The sequence below is a fragment of the Rutidosis leptorrhynchoides genome, chromosome 4 (genome assembly GCF_046630445.1).
Source record: "Rutidosis leptorrhynchoides isolate AG116_Rl617_1_P2 chromosome 4, CSIRO_AGI_Rlap_v1, whole genome shotgun sequence".
NCBI classification, from domain to species: domain Eukaryota; kingdom Viridiplantae; phylum Streptophyta; class Magnoliopsida; order Asterales; family Asteraceae; genus Rutidosis; species Rutidosis leptorrhynchoides.
In genome coordinates this window covers 24,307,957-24,329,849 of record NC_092336.1, presented here as the reverse complement: position 1 = coordinate 24,329,849, position 21,893 = coordinate 24,307,957, and the positions used below count along the sequence as shown (strand labels likewise).

At 35.7% G+C, this 21,893-nt stretch overlaps 3 protein-coding genes across 3 annotated transcripts; 2 read left to right on the top strand and 1 right to left on the bottom strand.

Moving 5' to 3' along the window:
* Window positions 1-506: 506 nt before the first annotated feature.
* LOC139840287 (cytochrome P450 81Q32-like) lies at window positions 507-12,183 on the top strand. Its single transcript, XM_071830548.1, has 2 exons — window positions 507-1,448; window positions 11,377-12,183. The coding sequence occupies exons 1-2, from the start codon at window positions 546-548 to the stop codon at window positions 11,995-11,997; spliced, it is 1,524 nt and encodes a 507-aa protein (XP_071686649.1). The 5' UTR covers window positions 507-545; the 3' UTR covers window positions 11,998-12,183.
* LOC139840286 (uncharacterized) lies at window positions 12,139-16,115 on the bottom strand. The gene is made up of 11 exons (XM_071830547.1): window positions 15,948-16,115; window positions 15,742-15,835; window positions 15,174-15,249; window positions 14,646-14,742; window positions 14,324-14,560; window positions 14,048-14,225; window positions 13,793-13,947; window positions 13,421-13,630; window positions 12,978-13,325; window positions 12,543-12,669; window positions 12,139-12,468 (listed from the first exon to the last, which is right to left on the bottom strand). The coding sequence occupies exons 1-11, from the start codon at window positions 16,092-16,094 to the stop codon at window positions 12,317-12,319; spliced, it is 1,821 nt and encodes a 606-aa protein (XP_071686648.1). The 5' UTR covers window positions 16,095-16,115; the 3' UTR covers window positions 12,139-12,316.
* A 2,198-nt stretch (window positions 16,116-18,313) lies between these two features.
* On the top strand, window positions 18,314-21,433 carry LOC139840500 (uncharacterized). The gene is made up of 4 exons (XM_071830766.1): window positions 18,314-18,559; window positions 19,263-19,364; window positions 19,453-20,170; window positions 21,169-21,433. The coding sequence occupies exons 1-4, from the start codon at window positions 18,314-18,316 to the stop codon at window positions 21,402-21,404; spliced, it is 1,302 nt and encodes a 433-aa protein (XP_071686867.1). The 3' UTR covers window positions 21,405-21,433.
* Window positions 21,434-21,893: the final 460 nt, after the last annotated feature.

Below are 21,893 nucleotides of genomic sequence, written 5' to 3'. Positions count from 1 at the left end.
ATGTGTCAATTATGTGTTAATAGTAGAGTTTATTTGGAGTTTATTCAATGTAAAAAAGCGTTTGAAGTAGTCATTTATGGTCAACACCGATGCAACTTGCTGATTTTTTTTCTATATATTTCGCATATCCGTTGAACTCAATTGACATACTTTGTGTGCCTACATAAGAATCATAACAAAATTTAGTATTTTTACTCTTGAAGTAAAATTCGTTAATAGTATAGATATAGTCTATACTATATAGACTATACTATAGTCTATACTTGCCTTTAAAAAAAAAAAAAAAAAAAAAAAAAAAAAAAAAAAAAAAAGATATAGTCTATATAATTGTTTACCTTTTTCATTAAATCAATTAAAATTGTGAATTTTTCGGTTAAAATTGTGAATATCAAGCAATCACTCCGTATATCATGACCACTCATTTCATTTGACCCCACCCATTTCTACATTTCTACATTTCTACTACGAGTATTACTAAAACAATGACGTCCCTATAAATCTAAGGCCAAACACCACCACAAACACTAACCCAAACCTCATAAGTAATGGAGAACCTTTATCTCTATATTTCTCTCTTACTTCTTACACTTTCATACCTTTTCATATCACATTTCCGTCGTAAATCCGCTAACCAACCACCAACAATCTTCCCATCTCTCCCAATCGTCGGTCATCTTTACCTTTTCAAACCACCCCTATACCGAACTTTAGCTAAACTCGCTGCCAAACACGGCCCAATTCTCAACCTCCATTTCGGCTCACGTAACCTCCTCATCATCTCATCACCTTCCGCTTCAGAAGAATGCCTTACCAAAAACGACGTCGTTTTCGCCAACCGTCCTCATATGTTATTTGGCAAGATTATTGGTAACAACTACACTAGTCTCGCGTGGTCCCCGTACGGGGACCACTGGCGTAACTTACGCCGAATCGCTTCCATTGAAATCTTATCGATTCATCGACTCAATGAGTTTCATGACATTCGTGTAGAGGAAGGAAAGCTTTTGATACGTAAACTTATAGAAAGTTCTAGTGTTAACGTGAAGGCAGTTTTTTATGAACTTACTTTGAATGTAATGATGCGGATGATATCGGGGAAACGATATTTTGGTGGCGATATTGTTGCGGTTGAAGAAGAAGGAAAACGATTTAGGGAGATTTTGGATGAGACGTTTTTGCTTGGGGGTGCTGCAAATTTGGGCGATTATTTGCCGTTTTTGAAGTATTTTGGAATGAATGGTTTAGAGCACAAGTTAATTTCGTTGCGAAAAAAACGAGATGTGTTTTTTCAAGGGTTGATTGAGCAATTAAGGGAAAAGAAGGGGGCTGATAATGATAATAATGATAATGGTATTAAGAAGAAGAAGACGATGATTGAATTGTTGTTAACGTTACAAGAATCGGATCCTAAATATTATAATGACGAAATGATCAGAAGCTTTGTGCTGGTAAAATCTTCATCTTGATTAATTTAATGTCACATATTAAATTTGAATATTGCACTAATTAGATAATTAAATTTAACAAGTAATATTCAAAAGTCTAGATAAGGATGATAATGATAGATCTACCTATATTAAGGTTAGCTGATTATTTGGTTTAAGTGATAACATTAAGAAAAAGTAAGATCTATAGACATGTATTGACTATTGAGTGTGTAATTGTTAATACGTGTCCTTTGTAGTGTATACTTAATACTTAAAGTCAAAAATTCAATTTATATCCAACTTTTTAAAATATTATGGTCAAATAGGTAACATAAGTTAATTAAACTAACAATGAAAGTAATATTACTTTTACTAGATACACAAATAATATACGAATAATATTGTGTACTTTAATTATGTTCAGAAAATGATTATTTTTTCAAAAAGTGTGAAATTGTGTTAACTAGTTGTTGAACCCTCACTTCGCGCGTTCGGGGTTTGGTTTTCAATGTATTTTATTGGGTTTAGTTTGTAAAATTATTTCGTGGCTAAAGTATGATGTCGTTTAAGCGCAACTCGAGTCGAACTAAAAGATATAACTCGTGAAAGATTTAAATGTTATTTTAAATTAACAATATATGTCCATCTCCGCGTTTAGCTATGTAATTATCGACTTTTAAAAATTTAACGCAAAATCAACGTGTATGAAAAATACCCCAAATATTTAGCGTTTTTTAAAAAGCGTCCGTTTTGCGTATAATTAGTGACATTGTGTTCTCCAAATTATTTCGAGTTTAACGATGGTGTCGGAAACATTTAACTCAGTTGCGAGGGAGAAGATATGACCCGTTGAATATTTTGGTGGAGTTTATTTAAGATTTTTTATGAAAATAGTTATTTGACACTTTACGTTTGAGGGTCGATTTAAATATTTAAAAAAAGTGTAAGGGTCTTTGTTGTTAGTGTAGTGAAATTAATTAGAATTAAAAAAAAGGGATAAAAAGATGAAAATACACCTAATTACTATTCACCGTTTTTGTCAATTAAATAATATAGTAACAGTAATATTGTTCACAAATCAGTCGTGGCTATCACTTGAACTTGAACGCCACGTCATCATTATCTAAGTTGATGCCATTAGTTGATTATTTGATTCAAGTGATTAAGAAAAAGTAAAGATTGATAGAAATGTATTGACTGTTGAGTGTGTAATTGTTTATAGGTGTCCTTTGGAGTATTACGACACACCGGTGCTTGGTGGTTGTAATTATTAAGAATAAGAATACTTAAAGTTAAAATTAAATTATATTCAATTTTTTTAAAAACAAAATTATTATCATTTACAATTGATACTCGTTTATCTAATTTAACTATGATTTAGGAGTATCTTCGATCTTAATCTACTATCTTATGTATGTATGTATGTTTTGCTTCTAAAAAATATGAATTCATCACGTTAACAAAACTTTTAACACCTATATTTGCATAAACATTATTATTAATAGTTTATGGCATAATCAGTAAACATGTTCCAAATATTAACTTCGGAGTAATAAATAATTATACTCTATAATATATTAGTCTATATATTATTATTATTTTTTTTTTGAAAAGCAAGAAAATATTTCATTAATAAAATGTAGTTACATGGCCCTATACATATCTATACAATGATGGAACGGAACTACAAAAAGTAGGCTAGAATATTTACGGGACCCAACAAAAACCAAAAAAACTAAAGAGGGAATAAGAACTTGAAAGAAACAAGCCGGACTAGAGAGGATACCAGTGACGATCAAGCGCCAACAAAGGCAACAACACTAGCCCGATTAATCAGACCCTCAGTAGAAGAAATGGAATCTGAGGGATACCCGAAGGTGTTGTTATAAGATTAGCCAATCCCGACACGTTGTGGAGAGCCTGCAACAAAGAAGGAAGGATTTATGAGCCATTGATGCCATTCGATTAATATCTTTTTACGTGTTCTTGTAGATATCCAGGAAAAACTTTGGGATTGTATTTCGGAGAGAATCGAGCCCGGAGACCACGTTTTTTTGGAGAAAACTTTCTGGTTCCTGTGTTTCCATATTATGTAGCAAGTTATCCATTTTGTTGCTTGCCAAAGTGAAGAACCAAAGTTGTTGGAAGCAAATGGTTGATCATTTATAATGGCGTCGTTGAGGCTGGAGATAAGAGAGACATCTTGGGCCCACCAATCGAGAACAAGTTTCCATATGAGTGTTGCTTTGGGGCAAGCAATGAGAATATGATCTGTGGTTTCAATATCTGCTTCACATAGGGGGCATAAGGAGGAATCGAGATCAATGCCCCTTTTGTCTATTTCGAATCGGACTGGGATCTTTTTTTGAATGGCTCGCCAGATGAATGTGTAAACTTTTTGAGGGAGAAGTTTGTTACGCGGAATCGATAAAGTTAAAGCGTTACTTCCGAGCTTTAGAGAGTTGATCAGGCGTGACAAAGATTTGGTAGTGAAAATCCCTGTGGGGTCTAACTCGTATCTCCATGAATCTTGGACGTCTGATAAAGATACGGAAGATATGATGTTGTTTAATTCTAAGAGGTCATTTGTGGCCCGACCAGATGGGGGTCTTGTCCAGCACCAATTACCAACAGAAGATCCGTTGTAATGTATAATTCTTTCAGCGACTGTAGCATCTTTCTTGGTTTCAAGCATGTATAACCTGCGAAAAAGTGTGCTAAAACGTTCCGAGCCGAACCAAGTGTCATTCCAGAAATTGATGGATGTGCCATTCCCGAGACTTTTTGTAATGGATGAAGAAAATGAAGCTCCAGTGTTGTCAGCGATTTTTCCAGCTTTAATAATTTCCTTCCAAACCGTGCGACCTGAAATGTTCCTGCAAGAAACGTTAGTATCCAACCCCCCGCCCCCCCCGTAAATACTGGTGATAATTTTTACCCATAGTGCGTGTTTTTCGTTTTTAAAGCGCCACCACCATTTACATAGTAGTGAGATGTTTTTACTAAAAAGTGAACCCACATTTAATCCCCCTTTATCATAAGGTAATAAAATTTGATCCCATTTTATCCAATTAATTTTATTTTCACTTGAAGACCCGCCCCAGAAGAATTTGCGTCTTTTAGATTCAAGGAGTTTAAGGATGGAGGAAGGTGCATGGAAGAGGGAGAAATAATATAGAGGAATGCTGCTTAGAATAGATTTAATGAGGGTAAGTCGTCCTCCGAAAGATATTGTTTTGGCAGTCCAGTCGGAAAGTCTTTTATCAAACTTATCCATAATTGGTTGCCAAGAGGAAGGGTGGGATGAGGGAACACCAATGGGGAGTCCAAGGTATGTGAAGGGGAAGGTATCGGAGGAACAATTAATATAGTTGGCCATTTCTTCTACCTCATGGGGAGGAATACCGATACCGTAGAGTTTGCTTTTTTGAAAATTGACTTTGAGTCCAGAAATTTTTTCAAAGCATTTGAGGAGTTTGGAAATGTGTTTGGCATTTCTTTTACTCCATTCCCCGAAGAAGATTGTGTCATCGGCGTATTGAAGATGGGTGACGCAAATGTTGTCATCGCCAACATTGATTCCACGGAGGTGACCGCTAGATAAGGCCCGTTTAGTGAGTATGTTAAGGCCTTCAGCGACGATAATGAATAGGAAAGGCGAGATTGGGTCCCCTTGGCGTATACCTCTTTCGGGGGAGAATTCGGCCGTAGGGGATCCATTGATTAAGATGGAGATAGATGAAGAGGAAAGACATGCACGAATGAAACTGATCCATTTAGGACCAAATCCCATGTAATGCATGGTGTTAAATAGGAAATCCCATTCGATGCAGTCAAAAGCTTTTTCGAAATCCACTTTGAAGATTAAACCTTTGCGTTTTTTGCGTTTAAGTTCATCTATAATTTCATTAGCAATTAATACGCTATCTAAGATGTTACGGCCTTTAAGGAAAGCGGTTTGCTCCACCCCAATGACCTTGTGAATGACTTTGGCGAGGCGGTTGGATAAAATCTTGGTTAGAATTTTATAGTAGCTCCCTATTAGACAAATAGGGCGATATTCATTAAGACCGATTGGATTAGATTTTTTGGGTATTAAGGTGAAGAAAGACGCATTACAGCCTTTGGAAATTTCGGAATTGGACCAAAACCAGTTTAGTGCTGCGATAAGGTCGTGTTTTATGAGGTCCCAATATTTTTTAAAAAATTTCATGTTAAAACCGTCGGGACCTGGAGCTTTCGAGCTATCGCAGCCGTGGATAGCATCCCAGATTTCGTTTTCGAGGAATTCGGATTCTAGAAGTAGATTGTCTTGCGAGGAGATATAATCTAGGTGAGGTGCATTATCAAGAGGGCATTGGTTGTTTAGATTATTGGATTTAAAGAGATTTTTGTAATGAAGATAGGTTTCGCGTTTTATGATGTCAGGGTCTTCAATCCAAGTTCCGTTAATCGATAGCCCATGAAGATTGTTTTTGCTGTTGCGTTTTTTAATAAAGTTGTGAAAATATTTCGAGTTTTCGTCTCCTTCGAGGGCCCATTTAATTCTGGATTTTTGTTTTAACATGTTTGTTTTCTTCTTTTCTTTTTCGAGATGTGAGTGTTTATCCTCAAGCCATTTGTTTTTTTCGGATTCGGTTAACGGTCTAGATTTAGCTAGGGTTTCCCATTTGTTAATATTTGTTAAATGATCTAGGATCTGAGAATCAAGGTTATCGAGTTGTTCGCTATGTTTCTTAAGTTCAGATTTGACGTTTTTAAGCTTGTTACGAAAGATACAATCAGGGCGGGTTCCTCTTACAGGAATTGACCAAGCACGAGAGATGATCGAGTCAGCGTTTTTAAGGTCGAGCCAAGTGTTAAAGACACGAATAGGTTTGGGGCCGGAGTTAAATAATGTGTTCCTAAGGAGTATGGGACAGTGGTCCGAGAGATCACGATCGAGGGTTTTAGATGAGATGTTTGGCCAAATTTTCAGGATGTCGTCCGAAACGAGGAATCTATCTAATTTACTAAATTTCATTCTTTTAATGCAGATTCTGGTGAATTTTTTTCCGCCAAGTGGGATGTCTATTAGTCCAAAGTTGTTAATGAAATTATTAAAGTTAGTGGCCCATTGATGGTTAAATTCACAATTCATACGTTCGGAAGCTTTTCTGACTTCATTGAAGTCACCGAAAATGATAAAAGGGATAGTGAGAGAGCTTATAAGAGAGGATAGCTCAGACCAAAGTCTAAGCTTTTTGACTGAGGAGTGTGGGCCGTAGACATTTATGAAAGCAATCTTAGAATCATAACCCACCCAAAAACCGCAAATTGCAAGAAAGAATTCACCTTCAATAGCGTGGTCGAAGGTGAAAGAATTACAATCCCATATAGTGATGATCCCACCCGATGCACCAATCGAGTCTTTTTGAACAAATTTGAAGTCGGGGTTTCCCCAGAATGATTCAATGATGTTGTCTTGCGTTTGTTCACTTTTAGTTTCTTGAAGACCAAGTATTACCGGTTTTTCTTTGTTGCAGATTCGTTTTAGCCATGAGATTTTACCCATTTGCCCAAGTCCCCGAATGTTAAGAGATATCGTACACATTATGAATGATAATAAAAAACGAAATAAGAGGAGTGAGATTACCGGGAGTTCCATTGGATACCGATGTTGTTTCCAAAATCCTTAGTGTCCAGGCTTTTGTCAGTTGAGGAACCCGATGGAATTTTATTGTGACATCGACCTGTGGAAGTGTCAGCAGCGCGATTGTGTCCAAAAGAGTTATCCTCGTTTAATGATGGTGTTTTGCTACGCTTCGATAGTTGTGAGAATCGTAATTTTTGGCCACTTCTTGCTAGGTGTTTCATGTAGAGCATGTTTGATCTAGGCCTGGTTTTCGGATTAGGGAGAGGGGCATCGGTAGGTATGCGTGTCGAGGTGTTGTTTTTCAATATATCATCTTTAACACTTCTCTTAAATGGACGTTCTTTCTCTTTAGGGATTAGTTTGGGTTTAAAACCGGAGGAGAGTTTTTGTTTGGTTTTGGGTTTTTTCTTGGTGATGTTAATAAGGTCTTCAAGATTGAAAGGGTCAGAAGGTGCGTTATCGATGTTGGATTGAGGTGGGTCGGGCATAAGGTTTATAGGGGATATATGATAAGGTTGAGAAGGTGTTTGAGTGCCAATTGGATTGTCATCAGGATTAGGAGTGTCTCTGATTAATTCTTCCTGTTCGTCTGTATGCAAAGATGAGTTGACCGTTGGGCTTGGGCTAGTGGGAATAAGTGGTGGATTAATGGGCTGTGAAGATAAACCTGTATGATTAGGCCCATTTGATTGGTTTACGGCAGTTTGGGGTATAGAAGCTTCTGAATTAGTTTGTTGGGCTGTAGGGGAAATGGGTAGGGGTGAGGAGGGTTCAGAGTTCGATGCTTCTGAGTTGTCATCATTGGAATTATACCCGATATCAAGCTTGGAAGTCACGTGAGATGAGCCGTTGTGATATTTATTACCCTCATTATTATTGAAACTATTGGTTTCCATACGTTTGGTGGACTGAGAATTCGAGGGGTTAACCGGTGTAGTATTGACGGAATTATGATCGGGAATGTTGCCGGAGATAAAAGTGTCCTGTACTTTTTGTGGATTACGGTTAGTTGGATTATCATCATTTAGGTCATCTTCGTCCATATAGGATTCCTCATCCGAAACCGGGTCATCGTTGTCCGTTTCATTACAAGAAGTAAGATCATAAGCTGAGTTTTCATGACAATTAAACATGGAAAAATTCAGGAGTTCCTTGACATATATGACCGTTTGCTTCGACTCATCATGACAGATTAAAGCTCGTGAATCAATAGGCTTAAAATCATTCGTTTTAATAATAACCGAGCCATGTGATAGATCCTGATTATCCTCATTAGTAATAGAACAATTAAAAGTTTCGATAACATGGCCCCAATTGCTAGCAATATCATGAAAGGTGGATTCCATCCAGCATGTAATCGGTACACCCAGAATATCGATGTAAGCAAGACGGCCAGAAGTGGAATACTCTTCAGGGTCCCATGGATTGATATCCTCGAGCCAATTCCATAGTGGGTGATTTTGATTGTTAAGCATTTCAAGGGCAATACGTTTATCATCATAAACAAGCATGATATCGTGTCCACCTAGATACTTAATCTTGAAACCATCTAAGTTTTCACTTTGACATATTTCGTGAAAGTATTCAAGGAATTCGAGATCCTTTACCTTACCAATAACCGCATGACCAAGCAAATCAATTAGGGATTCATTAGATGTTACCTTAATCGTAGGAGTGTTTGCATCAGATTGTTTCTTGTTCGTAAAGGCATCCATGAAGCTGCGGCCATCCACCTTGCTGGACATATTATTTTTGGGGAAATCAGACATGTTAGGTTTGGGAGGAGGCTGTTGAGACGGTTTAGAGTTATCATTAGGTTTCTTGTCCCAAGCTTTATGGACCTTGAGCATCAAATCCCCAGCAACAACTAAACTTAATCTTCTGGCCAGAGATTCTTTGTGATAATCAGGCACGTCTAAAAATCTAACGAAACCGAACCTTTTTCCATTTTTTAGGGTTTTTTTTGGAATGTAGACCTCATGGATGTTCCCATACTTTTTGAAGGTTGCCCATAAATCAGCAGATGTCCATTGTTCAGGGAAATTATAAAATAGATAGGATGTGATACGGTTTTTGTCGATAGGTTTTAGGGGTGTGGATGTATTGGGTTTGTGATTTCCGAATTGCCTGACAAGATTAATAGATGCTTCTCTTTGTTTGAACTGGTTGTAGATGAGATTAGATGAAGAGTTAAGATTGGTGTTCTTAGGGTTAGGGTTAATGGTGTCGGTTTTGGTGTTGGATGAGGAAGGTTTTTTTCGGTTTCCTTGTTCAACTTTAACCCAGATTCCTTCGTTGATAGGTTGGTATTGGATGTGGTTGGAGGAAAAACCAGGTTTGTTGTAACGGCGGTTGGGTTGTTGTGGGGTGAAAGGAGATGTAGGAATATGATACATGATGAAGAGAACCAAAAAGGAAAATGCAAATAGAGAAATACAGAATCGTAAAAGAAAGCGAGTGCAGTAAACAATCAGAAATCGGTACCGGAGATAAGATCCGGCGAAGTTGTGAGGAAGATGAAGGGTTCAGTAGGAGAGAGCATTATACTATTATTATTATTACTTTACTATATATGACAAAAGCCAAACAAATAATTGGTTCACATGTCATCTTCACAATCTTCTTCATATTTTACATTTACCCCTACACCTTTTTAACTTTTCAATATTCACCCTCTCAAATTAGTATATTACAAACCATGTATCTTTTAGTATTTATATATGGAGTAATTAGTATCTTTAGTTTAATATCATATTTACAAATCACTATTAACAAATACTCCGTATAAATCAAAATATAACTAATTAATACTCATATCAAACGTGCATTCATAATTTATATATATACTAAATATGGATAATCACCCACCAATCACGCCCCCCCACGTCAGCAAAAGTACTGTTATACTGTAGTAACATTTTTTTTTTTACTTACTAATACAATCCTATCGTAATAGAAGCCTAAAAAATATAGGTAAAAAGGGTTATATTTTTTATATTTTCATCACCTTTTTCAATATACTATATATTATTTGATTTTTTATCTTTTAAAAAACCTACTAAAATTATATGGACCATAAAGTTTTGCCGAATAAGTAATTTGTTTAGAAGCCTCAAAACTTAATTTGTTTTTATTCGTTTTGTTGTTAAATTGAGCATTGCAACCCAGACTGTAACATATATCCAGTTGTTTATGTATTTTTTATTTATATAGTAGAATATTACCATAACAGTTGCCGGCCGTTGCGTAAATGGTCTAGAAAGAGTGGATAACATTTTGATGACTTTCAGGCCGAAAACTGTCTAACGATATTGTAGCGTTAAAATGACACTAATCCGCCGCGAAGCGCGGACCACAAATCTAGTTAGTCTATAAATATTGATACTGCGAAATTGAGTGTTAGTTATTGTAATTATACTCCCTAATATAATAGTCTATACGAGGTCTTATTTTTGTGTCAAGTCTCGTAGAAATATGGGAATGTCCAAAACTTGTGCCATACAAAGTGTGAAAACACATTTGAGAAGGAGACATGGTCTATAAACTATGATTATATTATATGAGGTACTAAAGTCAATTTTTTGATAATGGTAACAAGACTTTAGACTTGTATACTCTGTTTCTTGACTTGTAATCTGAAAGGAACTCTACTTTAATTCATTTTCAGATTGAGATGCCTTTTTTGACTTATAGTTCAGCACATGAGCGACTTTAATTCTTCATAAATAGGAAATAAATAACGCCATCTACCTCGATGCTTCTCAAACGGATATTCAAATATATATGATTTCCTTATTTACTTTTATTTTTTATGTTTTATTTTCTTCTAAAAAAGCAAAACTAATCTAAGATCACTCGTAGCATTAAATGTGACGTGGGGTCGCTTTGGGGTTTTAGGATGATTTAGTAAAATATCATTGAAAGCTAAGTGAAAAAATAAGAAATTTAATTTAATATCAGAAACCGCTCCTCACATTTTTCCTATCATTAAATAAACGACGCCCCAAACAAAATTTAAAACCAACGCGGCGGCCTCACAGGGGTCGCTTTCGGCGTCATTTTTTTGCCTTTTGGGGAAAACGGGTCAAAACCACACCCAATCGGGAATAGTTTTAAAAATATATTTTTGTTGATTATGTGCTCTTGATCCAGTTTTTGAAATTTGCTCATAGAAGTACAGAATTTAGAAACTTCACAAATTCATGACATATAATCCAATTATCATACTTATGGATAATGGATAATAATAAAAAAAAAAATAGACGTATATAGTTTTAAACAATTATAACATTTTCTTTTTTACATGTTGATTAGGTACTATTATCAGCTGGAACTGATACTTCTGCTGGTACCATGGAATGGGCTATGTCACTTCTACTAAATCACCCACAAGTTTTACAAAAAGCACAAAACGAAATCGATAGAGTCGTTGGCAAAGATCGTCTCGTTGATGAGTCAGACATCGTAAACCTACCTTACCTCCGTTGTATTATAAACGAGACACTACGCTTGTACCCTGCAGGCCCGTTACTAGTTCCCCACGCATCTTCAGAAGATTGTGTTATTGGTGGTTATAACGTCCCACGTGGGACCACACTACTTATTAACCAATGGGCCATACATCATGACCCCAAATTGTGGACCAACCCTGAAACGTTCTATCCCGAAAGGTTTGAAGGTCTAGAAGGTACAAGAGATGGGTACAAGTTGATGCCATTTGGGTCTGGAAGAAGAAGTTGTCCGGGTGAAGGTTTGGCGGTTCGTGTGATGGGGTCCACTTTGGGGTTGCTAATTCAGTGTTTTAATTGGGAAAGGTTAACTGAAAAGATGATTGATATGACTGAAGGTCCTGGTCTTACTATGCCTAAAGCCGAACCATTGGTAGCCAAGTGCAAACCGCGTGCAGAGATGCAGAGTACGCTAGCCCATATATGAGCTTGTTTTGTACATTTGTTACTCCAAAATAATCCTGTGTAAGTGAACAGAAAGTGCGTAGTACCAACACCTTTATGGTTACAAAATCATGTTAATTCGGTTGATTTGTGCATATGCAGATGTGTATGGTTTATGCTTGTGAACGTTTTAACTTTTGTTTGAAAAATGATTTCTTGATGTCTACAACACAGTTCAACATGGTGTTTTACAACAAAGCTCTTATACTCAAAATTCCAAAGAGCATTATGATTCTAAAACCAAGTACAGAGCATTATGATTCTAAAACCAAGTACAGACATAAATTATAAGCTTTTGATCTTCAATGTCGAAAGTGCCTTACACCTGTGAACACGAGCGAAACATTATACTTGTTACAGCAGTCAATTGCATCATTGTCTCTTATGCTTCCCCCTGGCTCAGCAATAACACCAATCCCGCTCTCACAAGCTTCCTCAACCGCATCTTTCCATGCTGTTAACCAAACGTTATCCAATGATTTATATGTATATCGCATATGTATAGTGAAGATGGTTTTAAGTACTTACCAAAAGGGAAAAACGCGTCACTAGCCAACGCAGCTCCTTTGACCTCGTCACCTGCTTTTCTCACAGCTATTCTCAAACTGTCTACACGGTTTGGTTGACCACTTCCCATACCTAACATACAGTTGTTCTGCACCAAATTCACCAAACTAACTTAATGTTCAAAATATATGGGACAATTTCAACCCATCTACTTATAATTGGGTCTTATTCTCCATTTCTTAATTGGTCATAAAATAAAGATAAAGTGAACAAAAGAGTCAATTGTATTTTCAATGCAGGGCACCTTTGACATATCACGCGACTAGAAAATCATACAGTACAAGAAAAAATATTGAATTTTGACAAACAAATGTTTTGGGTCGACCCAAGATGTCAATACTGCTACCTCAAATAACACATATGATTATATGAAGACCAATTGTGATTAATACTAACCTTTCCAATTACAATGGCATTGCTTTTGACATGTTTCACACACAACCATGCAAATTTTGCATCATCAAGTTCGGTTTTTTCTGGGACCTTTTTAGAAACTACATCGAATTTAATTTCTTGCGGTGTTAGATCGTCTGAATCCTGAGCTAACCAACCACCGCCTACTTGTCTAAGTGACAGTTTCCCTCTACTGTTTTTCTTCGCTTCAAGAATTCTCAAAGTCTTTGACTTTCCACGTAGGATTTCAAGACCCTTTTCAGTATAGCTAGGAGCAACAACAATCTCGTAAAACATTCGAGTTTCACCATCTGTTGGGCTTCTGAATTCCCTAATATCCCTAGCAAGATCCTTCAAAACATATTGATATTGACAGTCAAGTATGATAATTTAATCTAATAAATTCATAAAATAGAACGAAACAATAATAAAAAAGAAAAACGAACCTCGCCAACTTCTTTGTTGAAGGCTACTATACCACCAAATGCACTTACGGGATCAGCTTTTACAGCTAACCTATATGCTTCAATTAGATCCTCACGTGAAGCTACCCCACAAGGGTTCGTGTGCTTTACAACAACGCATGTCGGGTTTTCAAACTCACAAACACAGTTCCAAGCTGCATCAGCGTCCAGATAATTGTTATACGACATTTCCTGTGCCAAAGAGTATATTATTTATAAACTTGTCATGATCATAAGAGTGTCATCCAAGAGTCATTAACCTTACAGTTAAATATAGCAATACTGAAATTTTAGTGGAATTTAATGAAATGTGTCAGTAGAAAAGTATGTGTAAGCTGCAATATAATGTGTTACCTTCCCATGGTGTTGAATAGCTGTTGCGATACCACCACCGTTAAACTCGGACAAGCTACTATCAGTGTAAAATGCAGCTTTTTGATGAGGATTTTCACCATAACGAAGTGAACTTTTTAGAGAAAGTGGCACTGTAAAGCTAGGTGGGAATTTATCTTCAAACACAAAATAAAATAGTTAAATTTCATGTTGTATTTCAAAAAAAAAAAAAAAAAAAAAAAAAAAAAAGACATGTTAACAAAATAGAAATAGTACCTCCTTCAGTCTGCTTCCACAACCACTCAGAAACTGCGGAGTCATAAGAAGCAACATGTTGAAAAGCTTTCCAAGCTAGCTTCCTTCTAAATTGTTGGTCATCCTTGTTTCCCTTAAGGAATTCGAGAAGTACAACGTAGTCTGCTGAATCAACGACAACCAATACATCCTTGTGATTCTGTTAACAATACAAGCAAAATTATAATATGCCGAAGCGACACAGGAAGATAATTGTAACTAATATAAAAAATACATATATGTGATAAGAATAATAACCTTTGCTGCAGCTCTTATCATTGTCGGACCACCAATGTCGATGTTTTCAATTCCATCATCAAATGTAATTCCATTGGTAGAAGTAACTTTTTCATAAAAAGGATATAAATTTACCACCACCAGTTCAAATGTACCAATACTATGCTTTTCTAACGCTTCCATGTGATGGCTTTGGTCTCTTCTGGCAAGAATGCCTCCATGTACATTAGGATGTAACGTTTTTACGCGGCCATCAAGCTGCAAAATATAGAAATAACAATCACTGACATACTTTTATAATAAACGATGACGTATATTTGTGATGCTTTAGTGAATGGCTGACCATTTCTGGGAACCTCGTAAGGTCTTCTACTTTTGTTACAGCGATTCCAGCTTTCTCCAAAGCGGATGCTGTTCCTCCAGTTGACACGATTGTGTATCTACATGGTCAACAAAGTCAATTCAACTTGTTTTTTGGTATGCAGAACACGTGTAAACAAATACAGAGTATAGAAAAAAATAGTATGACACGTATAAGTAGAGCCATGGGCGGACCTATGTAGGGGCAGGGCGGGCGCCCGCCCTCAGTGGATTTACAATTTTTAGTGCAAATTTTTTTGGTTTTTCGATTTTTCCCCCGGTGTAATTATTTTTTTTTGCCCCAAACCCTTCATATTTTGTCCCAAACATTCATATTTTGCCCAATATCTTCGTATTTTGTCCAAAAAACTTCAAATTTTGCTCAAAAAACTCTGTATTTTGTCCCAAAACCTCCAATGTTTTGCCAAAAAAAAAATCCCTACATTTTAAAAATAATTTTCGCCCCCGTTGAAAATAATTTCTGGGTCCGCCACTGAGTAGAGCAGTATACCCCAACTCTTGAAGTCCAGTGGCAAGAAGATCCAGATCCTTCTTGTCTGACAATGAAATCAACGCTTGCTTGCTTGCTGAAAATAAGATGACATGAGTCAAATAGTTAGTTAGTCTTATCTCTTTTCATAGCTCTGGTTAGACTCTCATGTGCCAAAATACATACATACATACAGGAGTGAAAATGATATACATACATACATACATACAGAAGAGCGAAAATGATACCAATAACGATAATGCTAGAACATTTCTACAATAAAGATGGCCAGACGCTCAAAAGTTTGTAACTTAAATCATATAAATCGACATATCAGACACGTATACACTTTTATATCCCATTGAATACAGTTGAACAACATTTGGATACATACAAAACCATATTTAATAAGTTAAATATGGCTTGTAGTGGATTTTTAGGACCTTTCAATGTTTTAACATTTCAGCGTTCTAATAAAGCTACTAAGCCGAATTCGGTAAAAGAATTATTTCAATTACATTTAACTATTGACTAAATTTATTAATTTAAATTAGCATTTATATGGAATAATAAGTTTAATAAAAATTACCAGAGGGAGTAACTATAGAGCCAGCCATGGTTTCAGCAGCTTCGGTTGTTGCTTTATATCGAAAACAATTCAATCTTGATGAATAACTTAGAACCTAAATTCAACATAACATCCTATGAATGAATTACAGTGTTTGATTGATAACAAACCTAAAGAGTAAAATAAGGTTAAAATGTAAGTAAGACAGTAGAAAGTTTATTAAAAACCTGTTGAGAGCAAAATTGGCCAAGTCTATGAGAGCTTGAGAGCTCGGAACGGGTAAGCGGAATGTGTGATGACGTCGCCGGAGATGTACGACTGATTACGGCAGTTGAGGAAGTGACAGTGGTTGACGGTGACTTCAGTAGTAGCATTTTCTTTGCGAGGGTTTTGTGTTTTTCTGTTCGCGGCGTTCTGAAGCATACTTTTTACCCAAATATAAATCAGCCCGAATTGCTATGGACTGTTAATGGACCAACATTTGCATTCAGGCCCATTTAAAGAGTAAATTACCAAAAAAAAAAAAAAATAGAGACATGTGTAGAGAATAAGTGGGATGGTACAAAATACATTGGTTCGTGGGAATGGTTGAGACAGCCGAGAGGTAGAGTGGCTGCTGAATTCGAGCAGCTTACTAGCCTCCCGGTACTGCTGCAACATCGGGAGAATAGGGCTGACAAGTGAGTGTGGGAGCTAGAAAACAATGGTACTTTCTCGACCAAATCTCTTACTAATATTATTGACTCTTGTTCCCTTGGTAGTAACAGTATGGAGACTTTGAGAAATAACTTTGTACCAAAGAAAGTTGAAGTTTTTGTGTGGAGAGCTAGGCGAAGACCTATCCCGGTACTGGAGGAATTGGACAAGCGAGACATCGACCTACACTCCGTCCGTTGTCCAATCTGCGATGGTGGGGTTGAGTTGGTCGACCACTCGCTTGTTCTATGTCCTCCGAGCCTCGAGAATTGGGCTAAGATCTTTGATTGGTGGGGACTTGGTAACGTGACAAACTTGAGTATAAACTAGTTATTCAAAGGGCGTGCAACTCGTGGGATGTCGGAATTGGGTGCGAATATATGGCAAGCGGTTGAATGGACGAGTGGTTATCTTATTTGGAAAAATCATATTCAAAAGGTTTTTAAAAATAAGTGTTGGACGAGTTCGTTGGCGCTTAGTGAGATACAAGTCATGAGCTACGATTGGATTACGAAAAGAGGCGAGATTAAACGAATTAATTAGCATACTTGGTTGCACAGTCCATCTAGCCTTCTAGAGTAAAATGTCAATAGGTTTCTTCCTTAGCAACTGGCCAACTGTGATTGACAAATGTACATGTATTTGAGAATTGAGATGGTGGGGTCGTAAATGTGGCCTCCTTTCTGATGTATAATTTTGAGAGTAAATAAATAATATGACTGTTTTTCCAAAAAAAAAAAAAAAATGTGTTTCATGGTGGTGCAAACCACACACAAAAACAAACAATCTTCATTATTCAGTAAACAAACCTTTGGATCACATATTCTCAACAGACATGGTTCGCAGGTCAGACAAAAACATCTTAAAAACAAACATCTTATTGTGTTTATGAAATTTCATATAAACACATATGTCCAACTGATAAAACTTTTAAACATTTAGCTAATGGTTGGTATATTCCGGTTGTATAATGTTCACTGCTCGAGAGAATTTTGGTTTGCCTCGTTGTGTTACCGTTGCACTATTTTCGCCCGGATTTGAGACTTTGGGATTGCAATCATCTCTTGTGTATGTCTCGTACCTACCAAAACGCCCCACTAAGGGATGAAAATGTCAAGTAGGATGTGAATGCTACATTAAGTGATCTATCCTTTTTTTGGTTCGTAAAAGCCTATAAATAAACATAATAATATTTATTGAAAATTTATAAAATAATTTATTTATATTTCTTTTAAAAGTTAATATCAAAGATAATAATAAAGTGCTCTCATCAAGTGTTGAAGAGTTTGATCTCTTCTTGTCTATTTATGCTAACGATATCGGGAGTTTGTGATACTTCGATAATCATTTTAGGAGTTAGACTTCGAGGTCTTTATCAATATTGAGGTTCCAAGTTCTTGTCCGATTATGGACAAAATTGTTCATGTTCGTTGTTAAAAAAAATACCAAATAATATTTTATTTTTTTATTTCTATAGTAAATAAATAAAGTTTTTCTATAATGATAACTTTTAGAGTTGTTATTAAAAATTTATTACATCTAGAAATATTATGAGTGTACAATTTAAATAACCACTCAATTCTTAGGAAAAAATAACTTTAACTAATAAAATTTACCGCATTTTTTTTTTTTTAAATTACTTCTTAATTGGCATTAGAATTTTCTGTAAATAAATACGGAGTAATAAATAATAAATATAAATAATAAATAAATAGTTTAAATAATAATTCAATAAAATCGACGTAAATTCTTTTTCACTCTGGTCAAAATTAAAATCGACTATATAATGTATTAATGTGTTCAATTTCCAGACAAATAAAATACCAAATCCTATTTGAAACCTCGCACGCAAAAGTTACCGTTAGACAGTCGTCGTCATCTCCACCGGTGATAAGAAATGCCGAAGACCGTCACCGACATGAAATCGAAATCCAAACCAAGAAGAAAACCTCTTAGAGACGTATCAAATAAAACTTCTTTAACTACATCAACTATGAAATCTAAATTCTTAAATACTCAACAACAACAACAACAACAACAACAACAGCAATCGGTAACCACTTGCGGCGGTGGTGACGGTTGCAGCGACTCGTTCGATCGCCTTCTTCTTGCTCACTCCAATCTCTCGACTCTTATTCATCAGGTAAGTATGCGTTGATTGTTATAAATATGATGATTTTGACCTTTAACCGATTTTTTAGGGTTTTATACGCTTGCGTTATAAATTAGGGCAAATATTGTGATTCCATCTAGTTAGCCATATAGTTCATGGTGTTTAATTCAATTATGCGTACACTGTACACACGTCATTAAACCTATCAAAAACGAAATGCAGGGTAATTGATTTAATTAATGATAATTTTGGATTACATGTAAACAATAATTTGAATTAAATAAGAAATTAGAGGGGAAATATCTGCAAAATGACTGTATGTATTATAACTAAGATTTTATATAAATTACAATTTGTTAAATCACAGCAACAATTGAGGGTGAATGATCACAATTTCTTTCTTTTATTATTTTTTGTATTTTGGACATTTATTTTTGTTGCTTTGAAGGAATTTGTGCTTTTGGTTTTAGGATTGGTGAATTTTTTATCTGATTTTATATGGCTAACTTAAGATTTAAAAGTGGTATCTGATATGTGTCATGCCCTAAACAAAACTTAATAAAAGAATAAAAAAGTTATAGACAGTGAAATAATACAAGAAACTGGAAGTATGATGCATCCTTTCTACTTAGCACTTTCTAAATATTTTGCAATTTTTTTAGTTTAATGGAACGACATTAATTGTATATATTTGTTATTTATCCTCTAATATGTGTCAGTTTCTGATATGCAGATCGATGAACTTGTTGTACAAGCAGTGGAACAAAAAGTGAAGAACACGAAGGAGATTGAGTCTTTTACTGATGTGTTGAAAGAAATGCAAACATCATTAAAGGTTGATTTAGCTGATGCCAGAATATGTTATATTTAATATTTTTATGTCCCGTGTTATTCTAACATTTTGCATTGATATAAAAATACAGCCATGGATTCCAAGATTCCAGAAAGTTTTTATGACTCAAGCAGTAAGGTCTAAAAAGTCATTGGAAACAAGTATAACAAGTACGAAGATAGCTCCTATAAACAGGGAAACAAGCAAAGGTCTTGACAGTCCGTATATAGACAAGTTTGACTTTTTGGTGTCACCTTCACCTCTCGTGTCTTGGCGTGCGGACTGTGCTGCAGAAGGTGGTCGAAACCTTTTTATGCTAACACCGATTCCTAGACCTACACCGTTCACTTCTAAACTAAACAAACCATCCAAATCCAAATCAGTTTTAAAACAGATAACCACTGATGTTAGTGCCGGGCCAGTTGACAGTGTATTTTCTTCGCCAGAAAAGTTGATATCGGTGAATGATACCATAGTTGTTTCAACGCCTTACATAAAGATGTCCCCACCGAAGTCTTGTATAATCATGGAACCTGCTTCTGAATGCTGGAATAAGACTAATGCCCCGAAGAACTCAACTATGCATTCTAGGCATTTGACATTAAAATACCCTGAGCTTTTTGGTATTAGATCTGGTAATAAACTGGGAAATGTTAGAAAAATGGCAGAAGCATCGCCGAATTGGTGTATGCCAATTTCACCACCGAAGACATGTGTTCTACTGGAGCCTAATGATGATAAAATTAAAGATGTTCGAACAAACGTGCCCAAGGCAGGTGGTTTTACAAGTGCTGTTTCATGCAACGAAGGTAACAATTATCTCTTCTAAAATGTATCAACATTAGTGGGTTGGGTTATGTGCCAAATCGTAAGGTGGCTGTTCATTTCTTTCTTTATAAATATTCAAAAATACTATATTGTTACATTGATAATCCAGTTTCTACGAAGTTGTTTAGAATATTTTAACCATTTTTAAACACTTTGGGTTACCTGTGGGAGTTACGTGTGGTTATAAACGAGCAGAGTCTGTTCATTGTTTTATATTCGGATGGATTCTGGCCTTATGAGTGAAACTCAAGTTTGGTTTGTTTCGAGCAGTATATAATGAAACATCGAGGTAGGTAGATAGCCTTGGATGAGTGGTCGGGAAGTAAAACTAGACATTTATTAAAAATCAATATAACTTTGATTCCTAATACAAGACCGCGCGGGTTTCTCTTGTAGTCTGTATTCTCTTACCCATAATGCCACCTACTAGCAACTGCTTGGTAGAAAATTTATCATTCACACGTTACCACCTACTAGCAACCACTCTCGACCCACATTAGTACACATAATATGCACAAACGAGATTATCTTCAATGTTGGGGACAACAAATAAATAACAAACGAAACAAACTTGATTGAACAGAAAATGAACACACAAAATTATGTGGAAGTGTTTGGCAGATTAAGTCAGTCTGCTTAATCCACTACCACCATAGAGAGCTTATATTGATTTTTTTATGGGTTAAAATAGTTACTATGAAGCTAATAATACTAATTTTAATTCTTAAATAATGAGTATGATAGTTAGAAACTTACCAAACGGGTAATGTCCTACTTGTAATCTAATGCTACTATCAATAACTGTTCTCCAAGTAATACTTGTAATCTAATTCTACTTTATATTTTATATTATTACCCCATGTGCACTCCATTAAAGGAAGTACCAAATTTAAGGAGCCAGGTTTAAATTTCGATTTTAATTTCTAACGCTCTACTACAGTATGAGTTATAGTTGAATCTTCTGTTTATGTATGTGCAGTTATTGAAAGTACTCCAATTTGTAAGGATCTTGATACAACAATTTTAAAAGGCAAGCGTGCTGGTGAGAACACACTAAAGAAAGAACTGTGGACGAGATTCGAGGCGGCAACCGGTCACGGGTTTCATTTGAAAGCATCTGTGAATCAAGAGACTAGTAATAATAATGATGATAGTAGAGGTAAAGGGTTTATGGATTTGTTGGAAGAAGTTTCTTGTGATGAAGAAAAGTTCTGACTAAATGCTTAGATATGTACAAATTCTGTAATCACTTGCAAGTTTTTGCTGCTGAAAGTTCTTAATAAATTGATTTTGGTTTTGTTAAGTGATTAAAAGTTGTTATTTTTGTGTATTTGCTCACCAATTTCATGCTGCAGATGTCAACAGTAATACCTGAAGAAAGTAACTAAATACGAGTACTAGCAATTTATATAAGTTTGTCTGATGATCACTAAATTTTGGCATGAAGTGATCGTCAAAGGTGTTTAATCGGTTCGGTTTCAATTATCTGTTGCTGGTTGTATCGTTATGAGGGATAATATGCATACCAGGGTAAGTCTTGAGATTGAAGTATAGCTATAAACATGTCAATTATGCAATAAACAACAGACATAGTTTGAATATGATTCGTTATAAAATGAAGTTAAGAATTAATAATATAAAGTAGTTAAGATAATTGGTCATTAAACTACACTTTTGACTGGTGAATGTCTATGACTTTTGATT

Bases quoted from the DNA above. Each gene is read 5' to 3' on its own strand.
- LOC139840287 (XM_071830548.1), top strand. From the start codon at position 546: ATGGAGAACCTTTATCTCTATATTTCTCTCTTACTTCTTACACTTTCA. The intron at 1,449-11,376 runs GTAAAATCTTCA...CATGTTGATTAG, and splicing joins TGATCAGAAGCTTTGTGCTG to GTACTATTATCAGCTGGAAC.
- LOC139840500 (XM_071830766.1), top strand. From the start codon at position 18,314: ATGCCGAAGACCGTCACCGACATGAAATCGAAATCCAAACCAAGAAGA. The intron at 18,560-19,262 runs GTAAGTATGCGT...TCTGATATGCAG, and splicing joins TCTCGACTCTTATTCATCAG to ATCGATGAACTTGTTGTACA. The intron at 19,365-19,452 runs GTTGATTTAGCT...ATAAAAATACAG, and splicing joins AAATGCAAACATCATTAAAG to CCATGGATTCCAAGATTCCA.
- LOC139840286 (XM_071830547.1), bottom strand. From the start codon at position 16,094: ATGCTACTACTGAAGTCACCGTCAACCACTGTCACTTCCTCAACTGCC. The intron at 15,250-15,741 runs GTAATTTTTATT...TCTTATTTTCAG, and splicing joins CTCTATAGTTACTCCCTCTG to CAAGCAAGCAAGCGTTGATT. The intron at 13,631-13,792 runs GTAACACATTAT...TCTTTGGCACAG, and splicing joins CTATTCAACACCATGGGAAG to GAAATGTCGTATAACAATTA.